The sequence below is a fragment of the Aedes albopictus genome, chromosome 1 (genome assembly GCF_035046485.1).
Source record: "Aedes albopictus strain Foshan chromosome 1, AalbF5, whole genome shotgun sequence".
NCBI classification, from domain to species: Eukaryota; Metazoa; Arthropoda; class Insecta; order Diptera; family Culicidae; genus Aedes; species Aedes albopictus.
Window position 1 is genome coordinate 190,154,733 of NC_085136.1, and position 16,497 is coordinate 190,171,229.

Here is a 16,497-nt window from a genome sequence, read left to right on the forward strand (position 1 = left end):
TTATTATTTGTCAATCGCACACAGTGCAAATAAATGTAACACTTATTATGTAATATTTGGTAATGGCTCGACATAATTTCCGAGCCTTACATAGCACTTGCAATTGATCATCTTGATTTTTGGTCACTATTACCTAATTTCAAGCGCCATTTAAAATTTATGGTGAAATAAATATATTCACTCGTCATGGATTCAGTCGCTTCCTATCGGATTGAAAACGAGAAGGGAGATTTATGTTATCTCTTTGATTTTTGTCAGATTTTCGGACCCATTTTCAGGCATGCAACATGGTGGATTCTTGACACAGTACCGTCAGAAAGTTTTAGAATGCTTTTTTAATATATTGTATTAATGATGTTATTTTGACTGTAAAATTTGTGTACGTTATCGATAAGGCAATTTTATTACTTTAAAGAAAGTTTGAACTACCCAGATGAATTATTATTATTAGGGAAAAACTTGCATATGAATAAAAAACTATATATAACAGTATTAGTTGAGTACTTTTTAGCAGGCACTGTAATTTATCTGGCCTGATAGGGAAGTATTCAAAATATTGAAAATACGTTTAAATTACATTTGTTATATATCGTAATAACGTGTTTGTCGAATGCTGCTTGTTTCGTTTGAAATACATTGAAAAAACATCAGAGCAACGTTTTTGCAACATCCATTTCCAAATAGCATATAGCGATGTGATTTTTGTTTCTGGATACCAGTTTTGAACATCAGTATAACAATAACAATGTTTGAGTGCAGTTCATGGAGTGAATCCTAATAAATTGATTTCTAGTAATTTGTGGGATTAAAAATAGTGTTCCTATGTGATATTTGGCCGCCACGTAAGTACCCAAAGTGATTATTAAATAACAGGAGGCCTGGCAATCAAGTGAAGTTCAAAGGTGGCTACTTTATTCCGAGCCATTCAGGCCTAAAGTGAATTCCACAGTTGCAAAGCTTTTTGGAGCATATCAATGTACCTATATGATTATCTTTTAAGCAAACGACAAAGAAATATCAAGTCCGGATAATTGCAAAGCATAAAAAATGAGTGCTGAATGCTATCATAGTTGGATTTCCTTGTAGTTTTGCGCGCAAGAGATGTTTCATGAATAATGTTTAAGTGAGTGAGAAGAGACAGCGATCTGATAAACGTTTACATTAACGTACTGAATACGTAAAAATAACGTTTTCGTAACATACATATTAGAGCCCAAAGGTTATATCTATGTGCTGCTGATGTTTTACATATGATCTATAATTAAAAGAAGATAATGATTCAAAAATCTAGTATAACCGACGTTAAATTTACGTTATTGTAACTTGTGGTGAGGTTCATAAGATTTTTCAATACAGTGGTTTTTCGGTTTTATCACGATCAAAAAAAAATTTACCGTGATATAAACGAAACCGTGAATTTGGTGAAACGAGAAAAAAATGTAAATTTATAATTCAAAATCGTTCACCTGCAAAATATATGAGTCGTAGTTCACATTTTTTAACAGTTTTAATGGACTGGGCAATGCTGTATTGGTTTTATATTGATTTCGGAATGTTTTAGTACAAGTGTGATAAAAACGAAACGAAAATCGTGATAAAATCGAATAGAAAACCGTGAATTTGGGCGAGTAGTGATTAAAACGACTAGTGATAAAACCGAAACGCCACTGTACCTTGTTATTGCCACACATAGTTAAAACATGATTTCAACTTAAGATGTGTACAGATACGATTATAGTACTGTAGTACAACATCTTTTTCATATTTAATTTTCAAAGATGTTTTCTGTGTTACTTGGGGAATTCTTTACACGCACTCTTTCTCATCTTGCAGGCTGTGCGTAGTGTGTATGTTTTATCTGCTCACTTAGTGCTTTGAAGTGCATTCCATCTCTGGCTCCTGGACATCCTTCAGAAGTTATGTCAAGAATTCCTCCATGAATTTCTTCAGGAAATTTTCTAAGGATTTCTCCAGGAATACTTTCAGGAATTTTTCATGCTTTCCTCCAAACATTCCTCCAGGAATTCTTCCAGAGATTCGTTCAGGATTTGCTTCAGAGATTCCTACAGGGATTTCTCCACGAATTTCTCCAGGGATATTCGTAGAGATTCCTCCAGGGAATCCTCCAGAAATTCCTCCAAGGGTTCTACCAGGAAACCCTAGTGGAAGTTCTCAGTGGATTTTTTTCTGAAATTTCTCATGCAATTCCTCCCAGAAGTGCTTTGGAGATTTCTCCAGGATTTTTTCCAGGGAATGCTCCAAGAAATTTCTCCAGCAATTCTTGCTATGTCTCATCCAAGAATTCCTACAGGAATTACGATAGGAATTTGTTCAGAAGTTTCTACTCCAGGATTCTCTCTAGAGATTTTCCCAGGAATTGCTTCAGGGATTACTCCAGGAATTCCTTCAGGGATTTCTTGAAGAATTCCTAAAAGTATTTGTTCTGAAATTTCTCTAAGTTTTCCTCTGGGCATTCTTCAAGAGATTTCTTTTGAAATTTTTCTAAAGATACCTCCCAGAATTTCTCCAGAACTTCCTACAAGGAATCCTCCAGAAATTAATCTAGGATTTCTTCTAGGATTTCCTCATGAGATCTTTCCAGACATTTCTCTAGGTATTCCTCCTATAATTTATACAGGAATTCCCCCAGGTATACTTCTTCCATCATCTTTTCAGTGATGTACTCAAGAACTTCTCCAGGTTTACCTGATGACTTTTTTTAGATTATTTCAAGATTTTCTGGAAGAATTTTTCCAGCGAGTAGTATTGGAAGATAATTTGAAAAGAATTTATACAGGAATTCGGAATTAGTTAGTTAGTCCTCAAAAGAGTTCAGCTACAATTTCTCATGAATGTTTTGTAGATATTAAAAAAAAAAAATCAGAGCAAAATAATGCACGAGTAAATAAACCTTAATCTTCCAGGAATGGGTCGCCGCTACTAGAAACACGTTAATTTATGTAGATCTTTTTTCAACGTATTGTACAAAATATAACAGAGTGATTGCTGAAGGGTTAAATGATGCTTTTAGCATATAATGTTATTATATTCAATTTCATCGTATTGCGTTTAGTTATAAAAGCTAGTAGATACAAATTTGTTAAGGGGGCTTGCCCCCCTTGACGGAAAAGCTGGCTTCACCCTTGAACTTACCCATAAACGATGGTAAACTTGCACTCACACCGGGTGCTGTTGTGTTTTCAATCGCAAGCTCTGTTTCGTCGCTGGTATTATTGCCGTTGGTCTTCCAAGTTCGTATTATGCTATTGCTGATTTTTCATCGTAATTCTTTTCTTTTTTATAGCTGGCTCGCAGGGCCGACCACCAACATTTCAGTGGAACACAGTGCACAGTTGAGCTTAGAGAGCTTCCTTAGCATTCGGACGTCGATCAGCGCTGCTCCCAATAACATAGTTAACAGAGGCAGTTGTGAGCCGATCCTCCTGGAGAACGACGTTCACGTTTCCAGAAGCGAATCTCCTTTCTCTCTCTTTACTGCCAGCCAACGACCAAAGTTCCCATAGCACGCGAAAAATTAGTTGAATTGGATGTAAGACAGCTGAGAAAATGCACTGGGCGTACTGTAGGTGCCAGCTTATTGTTGGAGATTCGACTATATAACATAAAGTCTGTCATGCCTCTACTACTCAAGCTACCCACGTTACCAAAATTATCCCGTTTTACGGTTGGTACAAACCATTTACACTGTGGCACGTTAACTGTACCGAGTTAAACCATGCTGGAAAGTAAACAGAAAGGAAGTGCACTTCCTCGAATTCTCATTCGATGGACTATTCTCCGTGGGTGAAGCTTTCTTTATTTGTGTGGGAAGACAAATAGCTACCGCTAAGCACGTTTTGCAAGGCTCACTAACTGTGTGCAAGTCGAAGGGACATCTGGTTATGGGTTCCTTCCCGAGTGAGTCAAAACAAGAAAGAAGAAGGCGGATGAAAACAAACAGAATGAAAGTAGGATTGATGACGATAGGATTTTCCTTGGCTAAGCGGAATATTTATTTGCATTTTGTCGCATTCAATAAGCGCGACGATATATTTGATTTTCTCGAGGGAAGGACGGTAATCCTTTCTGTGGGTGAGAGACATCCCTAAGTAGTTGAGTGACGCTTATGTTCTACCGAATTGGTAATGAACTGTGAACGATATGGGGAAAGTTGATTGGGTGGAAAAACAAGGAGGGAATAGGCAGGCACATCATCGTAAGAGCTTGCACTATTGTTGTGAATTTCTTTTCGCAATTGATGCTAAAATATGTGTTTTCATTATTTCACTCCTTTCATAGAATCATTTTTCCAGCTACTAGAAAGGCTTTGCTTTTAAAATGTTAAACTTTTTCTTTTTTCACAAAACACAAAATAAATATCAGATGCATCATGTCCCTCGGGTGGCCAGAAGGAAAAAAAAGTTCACCTTTTTCAACCGTGCTTTTTCCGCTTCAGAAATTAACCTTCGCACTTGATGTAACCCACATCTGGTGTCCAAAGGTAACTTTTAGGATAAAGTTGTCTGGCGAAACTTTTTGTTACCCTTTTTCGTTCGGATATGCCTTCCAGTTCCGTTCACGACGACGACATCGCAAAGCGCAAAACAGGTTGATGTTTGACGCTATACTATACTGTACCCCTAGCAGCAGTAATTTAATTCAGATAGACAAAAAAAAGGATGGAATTGTTTGGGAAATCAGCAATAAAATTCAACGCATCACATTCTACTTGTCTACTGTTTATTTCCCTGGTGAACTCTTAGTTTTCTAGATAAATGTTTGCTAGAACCATTGTGAATGTAGAATGTGATTGCATTTTACTCTGACAAAGCAGAGAGAGAAGAAATAAATACAGTAAGGTGTACATTATTAAAAATTTAATGCTCGAATGCGATGATAACATAGGTAGGAGCTAATTTATTACAAAAAGGAACTTTACATTGAACTTTATATTAATTTGTAGGTTAATAATATTTTTGTAAACGTATCTCTGAAATGTTTTTCATCTTAAAGACTTTATTTTTTCTTCTAAACCATAGAGGGGATATTTGCTCAACAGACACGCGAACAGGAAGGTCCGGGTAGTGTGGGGTAAAGGCCGTCTTCTACTTCAAAAGTAAAAGCCAGGACTACTCTCTCTTCGACTCACTTAACAACATTCCTATGGTTGCCAAACCCTTCGTCTCTCCGGAACTATCCATTGCTTCTGAGAGGGGCTAGTGCACATTGCACCCTCAAGGTTAGCTGCGTAGCCTGCAGCAACGAACATCGATGACTCGCTTTGTCCACGGAAGGCGGACAGAATCAACCCCACACCCGCGCCCAACTGTTTTGCAGGCATAAAGAACTGATGCCTATGTGCAACAATATTTGACCTGCTGAAGGCAAGGGTAGCACTACCCTTCAGGCCCTATCAGCTGCACCAGAAGAAGCAGTTGACAGTAGGGTCTCCACCTGCCTCGGCCCTTACCGGGGACCCCTTTCCAACCGCCGGCTCGGAGCCAACCCAGTAGACCGACGCCACGACAGCAACGCCACCAGGATGTTCTCTCAAAGGTCATATAATCGATGTAAGGGTCGATATCGATCGTAGGGCACCGGCATGACCTACGCAGCCGACTTCGAATCCCTGGATTACCTCTTGTACCGCATCTGAACTAGCCATTCTCCGAGTCCACGCGCCACCTCCTCTGTAGCTGCAAGACGATGTTGCTGATAGTCGTTGAAATGGCATTCAAACCAAACTCATTCCTACATATCCTCTGGGCAATATTGTCCGAAATTGTGTCCTCACCGCATGTGGCAAGCGTGTGTTTGACGGAGCGCTTCGACGTGATAATACAAGCGCCTACATCGATCACCGCTTGCTGTTCCACTCAATTTTGTGGGGTCAACCCCAGTTTCCTGGACCTCATCCACATCTCCACAACCTTGATTGAGTGGGTAGTAGTCAGAGGTTATGTGGTCTATATGCCCACGGGTCTCCGGGTGGTTTCCCCGCATTTGGCAATAGAACCAAGCTCTGCCTCTTCCATACTTCTGAGATAGCTCCCTCGTCCAGGTATTTCTGCATAGCAGACCTGAACATCTTGGGAGCCTCTGCAAAAGCTACTTTTAAGGCCAGGTTCGGAATTCCGTCTGAACCTGGGGCCTTACCTACGTCAAGGGACTTTGCAGTCCCCGCAAGTTCCACAACGGTTTTCCTCTCCTCATTGGCCATCCGTCTCGTTTTGGCCATCACAATCCTGTGAATCACCCCACAGATTCGCATTGGCACTCTGGCATTGGTACAGTGACCCTCAAAGCAGGCCTTTGGTCTTCATAATTCCGGTGAAGCAGCCAAAGCAGGTTCAGCAACACTACCAGTAGTCTTTAATGTAGTCTGAGCCTTTTTTCTTGCTAGTCATTCATCAAATTATCACATTCGTTTTGATGTGTCACATCCATAGGTTTTGTTCACTTTTATATTTGAGCACTTGAACTGGGACACCTGGAACCGATTTTGGAACATTACCGGTAGTCTTAACTGTGGTCGGAGACAATTTTCTTTTGCTAACCGTTCATTAGCTTATCAAAAAAGCACCTATTTGATGTGCCGCATGCATGGAATTCGTTCAATTTTACCATATCCGGCGGAACCCCAGTAACACAATTTTACGTAATTCTAATTCCTGATTTATTTCTACACAACTAAAACTTGCGGTATCGAAACTATTGTATGACATGTTTATTGCTTGGGACACCCGCTCAGTTATGAGACATTACCGATTGTCTAAAACATGGTTTGAGACTCTTCTCTGGCTAACTATTCACAGGTTTCCTGAGAAGCCACGAATTGATGTGTCACATGTATGGATTTGGTTTGTTTTTACATTTGACCAATTCCAGCGGGACACTTCCAACAGGTTCCAGGACACCACCATTGGTTTTCCGAAAATTGATCTGTCATTTTCTTCTTTCATCAGGTTACCAAAACATCTACATATTTGATGTGTTGCATGTATATGTTTGGTTTTCTTTTACATTCCGGAACGCTACCGGTTCAGATATGGTCTAATATTATTTTCCTTCTTACCGTTCATCGGGTTATCGAAATAGCTGCTATTCAATGTGTGGCATGTATGATTCTCTTCTACATTTGATCACTTCTGGCGGGACACCCGCAACTGGTTCCGAAACACTACCGGTTCAGATATAATCTGAGACTTTTTCCCTGCTTACTAGGCCGTCCCTTATTTTGCAAAACTTGGAAATGTTACAAGTTCGTTATTGGAAAATGATCGTTTAAGCTAAGAAATGATCGTGTCAAAATTTGAAGTCCGCATCTCACGGCTAAGTGGTCCCTCAAGGGGCCTAAATTTGTCAAAAATTGAATGGGACCAAAAAACATGAAATTTGTTTCGACAAAAAATACGCTATTGTACTAAAACCGGTGATTTTAGAACCCTAAATGACCAAAAATGTGCTTAGATTTGCGATATCTCTACTCGTTTCTGAGTTATTGACAAAAAAAACAACCGAAAAATCAGCATTTTTGACCATTTTTTTTTATAGATTTCGAAGGAAACCTACCCTACTTTGTTCAATATCTCAAAAACGAGTGGAGATATCGCAATTCTAAGCACATTTTTGATCCTTTGGGGTCCTAAAATCACCGGTTTTTATAGAATAGCATATTTTTTAGTCGAATAAAATTTCATGTTATTTTTTGGTCCCGTACCATTTTTGACAACTTTAGGCCTTTTGAGGGACCACTTAGCCTTGAGATACGGACTTCAAATTTTGATACGATCATTTCTTAGCTAAAACAATCATTTTCCACTAACGAACTTATAACATTTCCAATTTTTGCAAAATAAGCGACGGCCTACTGCTTACCGTTTATCAGCCTATCGAAAAAGCCGCGATTTTATGAAACAATGGAACCAAATTTCCCGTCGAATGAACCATCGACCATTAACCTTTACGTCCCTAACGTATTTTGCGCACTAAAAATTTGATGTTCATTTGGTTCGGGTTCGGGTAAAAATTGATGAAAATAGAGCTAAATGAACATCAAATTTTTAGTGCGCAATATACGTCAGGACGTAAAGGTAAAAATCGCTTCAGGATTGCTGCCAAAAAGTGATGTGAGTTTTTTGTACACACATAGACACCACATCAATTCGTCGAGCTGAGATGATTGGTATATGTGACTCGGCTCTCCGGTTCTTCTATCCGACAGCCATTTTTGTAGTGAACATATAGACTTTCCAGTATACTTAGTGTACGTGAAAGGCAAATCTATCAATCTCACCCCATTTTACAGTAAATCACAGTTAAGTTTATCTCAAATAGTTCATAAGCTCTCACATAGAACAACAAGAACGAAGAAAACCAATCGATGCTCTAAATTGAATTTGTGCTAAAACCGTTAACCAAAATCAAAGACAGAATGATTAAAGTATCGGAATATGAATATGATAATTTGCTGACACACCTTGAGCGTGACCTTGAACTTCAATTAAGTAATATTTAGGTGAGCACAATTAGTGGGATTCTCATGGTCGATTGTTTGATTCGCAGAAGATGTTTCCATGAATCGAAATTTCCGAGTACAATTGAGAATGACGAAGCATGTTGCGAACATGCTCTCCTTTCGATAGTTTATGGCTCTAATACTGTAATGTTCTATGTTATTACAAACCCCATAAATAAGCGTAAGCTCATTAAATTTCAGTTGCAGCAACAGCGGCACTAACAAGCGCTTGTTTTCTTCTTCAATTTTGCAGACGGAAGCGATGGCTTTTCAATTCTCCCGCTTGCGGCTTTACTCACCGGAGCCTTGTTCACCATTGGCATCGCTGTCCTGCTGGTCGTGGTCTTGGCCATACGGAGGAAACGTGACGGTCATGGTACCGGTTTGTGTGATGGCAAAGAGAAGCATATGGGTAAGTTCGGAAGTGCAATTTACGTGGAATTTCAAACAATGTACAATTGAACTAACTACCTTCTCGCTTTTTCCCCAGCAGGCATGGATATCACTGTAACCACACCACTGGAAATGGGAATGGGTCAGCAGAAATATGTGGTCGCCTACACGCTGAAACAGGGCGTCGAAAAGCAGCCGGACATATTGAACGCACAGAAAACCCAAGGCTCAGCCAGTATACAATCGATAAAGGACATTCAGAAGATGGGCTCCCCGGTGGGAATAAGACCGGATGCATTGTGCAGTACAGGGACGACAGCAGGGGGTGGCAGCATCGGAACAAAACAAAGCACAATCTATGCCACACAGACCTATGACCAAAAATCGACACCTTCCAGTAGGCAGAGCACGTTAAAACGGAATGATACTTCCAACACGTACAGTTTGCTACAGCAGCAGCAGCAACCACATCATCTCCAGAGTAAACCTCCTCCAGCTACCACCACTGGTTTACCACAGTATTCAGCCAGCTACGCATCTGGCGAAAGCGGGCTGTTAGACTACGACAAACCATACGGCTATTCAACACTCCAGTATAATCACAATCCACCACCTCTGGTGGATCCCTATAGCTATAAAAGCTCAACGACGGATCCTACTGATCCGTTGGACTACGACAAAAATCTCGACTATAGACTGCTTAACATATCCAACGAGATTAAAAATAGCTCCACCACCAACCATATCGAGTATAGGAACAATAGCCACAACAGTAGTAACAATCTGCAAGCCGGTGTAAGCGGAAATAGCGCATGTAGTAATAGGCCACACACAGGTAGCACAGGCGGAAGTGGGGGCAATCCAGAGTACCGGTACTCTGGCTCCGAGTTTGCAACGGATTTGATGGATTTCAGTAACGTTCCATCACCATCTTCTTCCACGAATATCGGAGCGACGCTGTCGAAAAATCGAAACCGGCAGCACATCATCACCGATACACTACCAGGACCGGAAAGTTGTGTGTAGAGCAGCTACACAGTAGGCTATCATTCTTGTATAGTAGAGTCCCAGTATATTACGAACGGCATACATCTCCAGCGGATGACGGCGCTTTTTGAAATTGTCATATCAACAATAACCGTTGTTAATTACTAGTTAAATTTTGAAAGAGTGTACGAGTGTTGCTGTGTTACGTTAATTCGAGATTATTATAGGACAATTGTGTTCCCGCCGAACGAATAGAAAGTCATGTATTTTAATTGGTTTTATAACTTGACAAGCGCACGATAAAACAAAAAAAGCTCGGCCTGTTCCTCAGACTACAAAACATCTTCCCATATCATACGAAAAGTTAAGTGAGTATTCGGATTTGTTTTCAAGTTGTAAACATAAAATGATAACACACGTGATGTTATCCTTCCCGTATTTCAGACAGCTAGAAAAGACCGGGCACATTTTCTCCTTTGTTGGTTACAACTAGAAAGAAATTTAGACCGAAATACTGCAAGGATATATTCGCTTGTACGAAGGTGATAACATATGGAAAGCTAAAAATGTCTTCCAACCACGTAATATAGGAAACTGGTATTGAACAAATGCATCCAATTTAGGTTTTTTGAGGTTATACACGTACTAGTAAGCTTATGTGTACAGCTTAACAACGAAGTATGCAACACGGCTCATAAGAATTTTTAGAGTAATTTAAATACATTTTTTAGTTTTGTAATAGAATTTTGGTTAACATGTTGATTAATCAAATTTTTTGAAGGTGAAATTTGTAAACTTTTGCCCTTTTTATCTAACGGATATTAAAAATAAAAGTTCATACAGTTGGATAATGAGCGGCTTAAAATACAATTTAATGTTGCATATATTCGCATAGTCGACGTATACGCCACTGTAGTTTACAATACACCTTAGTGATTTTAACCCTCTAATACCCAAATTTTTGATTTTGATCTAAATATCATTTTTCGTCATCTAAAATCGATTTAAACATGTTTTGGAAGATGATTCTTTTCAATTCTCGATTTCGTGAATTTCAGTTTTTGATTTTTCCAACTTTTATTTTTGAACATCCCTACACTTTTATATTTTTCCTGGAAGCCAATTTGGGGAACGGATTTTTTGAGATGAAAACATTTTGAGATTTTATGATTATTGTTGAAATATTATTATTTTCATTTTTTTCACAGAGAATTTTATTTTCCGTGTAATTTTAAGGAAAATAGTTTTAGAGTGTATTCGATTCCCTTAAACTATTAAACAAGGATAGAATGATTTGGGAAAAATTTAAAATATGTTGATTGTAGCGATTCAATACAAAATAAACAATGACTTCTGAAAGGTGACTAAAACATCAATTTTTCAATGATTTTTAAAAAATGTAAAAACGTTTTAAAATACACCAAAAACCATTTTGAGATATACAGAACAGTCCTCGATATCAGCCAAAAATATATAAAAAAAAAAAAATTTCACGAAACAAAAATTACAAAAATACTCAAACTATACCCCGTCTAAAGGCGGGATTGGGTATTAGAGGGTTAACAATGAAAAATGCAAAGTTCAAGATTTCTACTGCGTTGACATATGTAACACACTTGTCACGGAAGAGTCACGGCGGCGTAGGTTTTTATTGCGCAGAAGTCACTGTGACTTACTTCCAACAAATAAATACTTGCTTGCTAGAAGTAAGTCACAGTGACTTTTGCGTAACAAAAACCTGCGCCGCCGTGACTCTTCTGTGACAAGTCTGTTACTTGGGATTTAAATGAAAGTTAGATATTGTGCTCTATTGAACAAAACCGTTCACAAATATACACATGCGTTAGATACAGGGGATTCTCAAAATAACTGGGACAGGTAAAATTTTCACTTTTCAAAAAATGTTCAACTCGCTGTAACTTTTCGAAAAGTTCATCAAATATTCTCAAATTTTTACTGTAAGTTCATCAACTAGTTGTGAATCAGTGGTTCAAATTAAGAAAAGATCAGGCTATTCTACACGAAGTTATAAAGATTCTAGAAAAAGGTATAATTAGCCGATAGCCAACTTTGAGCTGCTATATCTCCGGATTCAATGAACCGAATGCAATGAAATTTTGATCATTTATGACTAATATAATGAACTTTGAAAAGCAGTTGACTTAATTTGAAATTATTCATAAGAAAAAAAGTTATAGCAATTTCATTTATTCTATGTTTTTTTAGTACATTTATCTATTTTTCATATGCATCCCATTACTTTTTCAATTTAATGCGGGCTATTTGGTTGCTTTCCTTTGAAACAATAATATATTCAAGTCAATTAGAGGGAATTTAAATGAACTATAATTACAATCTCGAATTTTGAAACGATGATGAAGTTTTGGATAAATTGGTGTTATATTAGAAAAATAATCTAATCGTTATAATTTTCTTTCGGGTAAGGAACTTTAGGTTTAGTCAAATGTTTTAATAGCTCATTATATAAGTCATAAATAATCAAAATTTCATTGCATTCGGTTCATTGAATCCGGAGATATAACAGCTCAAAGTTGGCTATCGGCAAATTATAACTTTTTCTAGATTCTTTATAACTTCGTGTAGAATAGCCCGATCTTTTCTAAATTTGAACCACTGATTCACAACTAGTTGATCAACTTACAGTAAAAATTTGAGAATATTTTATGCCCTTTTCGAAAAGTTACAGCGAGTTGAACATTTTTTGAAAAGTGAAAATTTTACCTGTCCCAGTTATTTTGAGTATCCCCTGTATAAGCTTGTGTATGTGTATTAGCGATGGGAAACTGATACAATTTTGAGAGTGAATCGCTTCTAATTCACTTTCAAAAAAGAGTCGACTCTTTCGACCGATTCAGTAACTCATTTCCGTATCTTGATAAAAAAATGCCATTATTTATGTTGGCAGCCGACTCCTTTTTAATATGTCCAGTTTTCTAGGAAATCAGCTCGCAAGGTATGGACGTCGACTCAGCCGTCGACTCAGTAAAATACAGGATACACAGATGTTCGTTCCTCCCTCCCACTAAAGAGTCGAATCACTAGGGCGATCCGCCCACACAATTTACGAATGAAAAATCAACAAGTGGCAAAGATTGCGAAGTTTCTGTGTCTAATTATCAAGTATACGAAGTCAATCCAACTATTTTCGGCAAACTTGTTGTACTCGTTATGAACTTCAGCGAATCGTAACTCTTTTGAAAAGAATTATGGTTCACTCACTCGGTTTCGCGAATCGGTTCTTCGAATCGACTCGCGAGTGAGTTACCCATGTCTCTAATGTGTATGCTGATATTGTCTATTGGAAAGAAAACATTTTCTGATTTGCATACACAATAGCAAATTTTGGTTACTATCTTTGGAATCCTGATTGTATAAGAAATTTTACACAAAACTTGCTCGTATTTTTTACTGCCGTTGTTTAGTTCAAGTAACTTCGCAGATAGCCCATAGATTTTCTGTTGACTAATTTTGGAAATAAAAATGTAAACAATCATGATCCTCATAACTAAAAAAAATCAAGATTAATTTTAAAATAATCTCATGACTGTTTATTGTAAGATTGCAAAGATTGGCAACGAACGTCTGGTTTTACAGAAACTCAACATGCTGTCTATGAATTTGCTTGAACTCAATGAAAATCAAAAATACGCGCCATACAAAAATTTTTGAGTTGTCATACAAAAAATCTTACAAGGGGGGGAGGGGGTGTCGAAAAATCGCTAAAATTCCCTTACGTAATTAATGGGCAGCCCCATACAGGTTATTTTTAGTTCTGTACATTTTTTTCAGCTCAATCGGCTCATAGACTCCAAAGATATAAATTTTGTAAAAATGGGTATTTTGCATGGAAATCGGAAAAAAAATCAAGTGAATAACTTAATTTTCCGATCCCTCGCTCTCCACTTTTTTTCAGGGGGCATGGCGATCCATTCTCCCGAAAGAGGCAACTCTGCTGCTTGCCCTTCTGTTCATATTACGGCAGGTTCAATGCTGCAGCATTCCGTCCGCATAATGTTTTTAATGACACGGACACGTTTAGTACTTCCAATGAGCTATTCACTCTTTGAAAGAAGCACGACACTAGACAACGGACTAGCATGCAACGCCCAGTGACACAGCCGAAAATTTTTCCTGACAGCTGCGGCGGGAATCAAACCCGCGCTCCTAGTACGTTGCGACTAAATGCTTGGTGACACTAGCCGCACGACCACGAAGCCACACACTTCTCTGCACTACTCGTTGAACTATTCATTCTTTCGACCGCATTTCACTGACTCGATGACGGCTCACTCTGGCAGGGCCGATTTCTTCACCTCGGCTTACCCAAATAGTTAAACCTGGTTTAACTCTTAAGTCAGGGTGAAGAAATCGGCCATTAGAGTGTTAATGATGGTAGCAGAGGTCAGGCTCAGCTGACAACGCTGTCTCGAGATTCTGGGCGTATGTTAAGGATACAGCCACTTGCTTTAGTCAGTCTAGGTCGCACTCAGGTGTTCGTCGGTACCATACAATATTGATGACTAATAGTTTTGATCATAACGAAGTTGAGGGATCACCAGTTACACATACCAAGTTTTGAATTACAAGTTCTTTTTAGAATATGAGGTCGTTTTTATTGCATTGGATCTGGTCTGTGTTTCTCACTTGAAAAAAATGAGGTGTATCAGGCAATCAAGTCCATTTTCAGTAAACTTAAGGTGAAGGTTGCCAATGCCCACATTCCAAACAACTCATTTTGATTTGCATTTTATCAAGCACAAATCCGAAAATTAATTGAGCGCTTCAGTCTCAAATCAGCACTTGGTGTTCAACAAGCAACGAGTAACATTTTCAGATCAATTTGTTTGGTGGATCTCCTGATTTGTGCTCCATAAAATTCTAGTTAACAAAAGTCGGTTATAATGGCGGCCATCTTTGCACTCTAACATCCTAACATCATCTGGAGAGCTGAATGTTACTATATCAAATGTTACACTCTAAAGGGTAATTATTTGTTTACAAATTTCACTCTCAACTGTTTGTTTTTTCTTCAATAATTTAAGTAATTAAATTATTTAATGATGATATAAATGAACGGCTCTAAAATATGTGTGCATTTTTTTTTTCAAGCGTATAAGTAAAGGTTAAAATTGTACATGTCATATCTAGAAACGTCAATATAGTGATCCAACCTATTCATATCTAGAGAAAATATATAATTTCTTACTAAATAAATGAACTGAACGAAAAACCTAATAAGTTGCATCAGAATAGTTGAACATCTAACAAACAATCCATCACCAACCCCATTTGCTTGAAACGGACAAATATATTTTTGTTATTAATTTCTATCGTGTAAGTAGGAAAATTAATATCTAACGTAAGACTATAAGCAGAAGCTTTTTGTACATATCTTAATCAATCTGTGAAAAGGCCCCTTGAATCTTCTACAAAACAAAATGTATAAAGAGTTGTACAAAATACCGATATGTGAAGCAAACCAGCGAACAAGGTGACATAATCAGCTAAGTTGTAAGCTATAGTGTATCAATCTCATTGTAGCAGATGAGGCAATAAAAGTAAAACTTTGACGTTGGAAAAGCCGTGGCTGCCTGCTTATATGCAGGACTGTTCTTGTACATACTGTACTACTAGTTGAAACCGTGGAAGGAGTGCTTCGAAGATGAGGTGTCTAACAAGCTCTGAATTACTGAAATACACAATGCGAAGTGGTGTTTTTATAGTTGTAGCCATCTATTGACCTAATCCGAACTCTCCAACCAATTTACATCTTGGATTACGCTGCGCTGAAATCTTCATATTTGAAACATGGTACACCGTAAAAAGCGATAAATTGTAAAATTCATTATCTTTATTTTGTTTGAGAATTTTCAGAAACTTTTTTGTAACAGTAATATTTTTTTTTTTTTGAAAGTAGTGAGCAGGATTCATGTTCACATTTCAGAATTTCGATTAGTATTTTTGGTGAAATACATTGAAGAAACTGTGAAAAAATCCTGAATAGTTCAAGACAGACCCTATCAACAAACTTCTTGTTAAACTGATATGAATATCTTCAAAAAAATCCTTATAAAATTCTTTCGAAAATTTATTTATGATTTCCATTTCAACATTTCTATCTCGAAAGTCCATTGATCTTTTTTTTCGATTTATTTGGCAGGATGACAAGGTAGGGTATGTGCTCCATTATCAATCTCACGCTTCCATTTTCATCCTATTCGAAAACAAGCGGCACCGATTGATTCCGTTCTTTTTGTTTTCATGGGTGCTCACTTCTAACAAAAAATACAAAAATAAGAAACAAAACAAACAGCGCTTCAATCCTTTGTTTTTCGTAGGATGAAAATGGGAGCCACATGCTTAAGAAGGAAACCAATACCCTATTAAATTATATTCTTCGATTTTATTGTACGATTCGCTTTATTTTTTTTGCAATTCGATATCGCTCTGTTTTTCGCCATAAATCATCACATAAATTTCTGCTGAAGATCTAAGAACGGTGTGCTGTTCCTCCTTGTAAATAAATCACTGATTTCTCTTAGAATTTTTGTCAAAAATGTCACTTGTATTATCTCTAG

General features: G+C 37.7%; 1 protein-coding gene across 6 annotated transcripts in view; it reads left to right on the forward strand.

The window, feature by feature from the left end:
* LOC115257156 (uncharacterized) overlaps window positions 1–15,641 on the forward strand; it is a 771,557-nt gene extending 755,916 nt beyond the window's left edge. For 4 of the 6 annotated variants that reach the window (XM_062846034.1, XM_062846035.1, XM_062846037.1 and 1 more), the window contains 2 exons: window positions 8,772–8,930; window positions 9,009–15,641. In XM_062846034.1, the coding sequence (XP_062702018.1) occupies window positions 8,772–8,930; window positions 9,009–9,937 (1,088 nt within the window). In that variant the 3' untranslated portion in view covers window positions 9,938–15,641. The remainder of the gene's footprint in view (window positions 1–8,771; window positions 8,931–9,008) is intronic. The other 2 variants (XR_009996344.1, XM_062846036.1) reach the window with 2 other exon arrangements.
* Window positions 15,642–16,497: the final 856 nt, after the last annotated feature.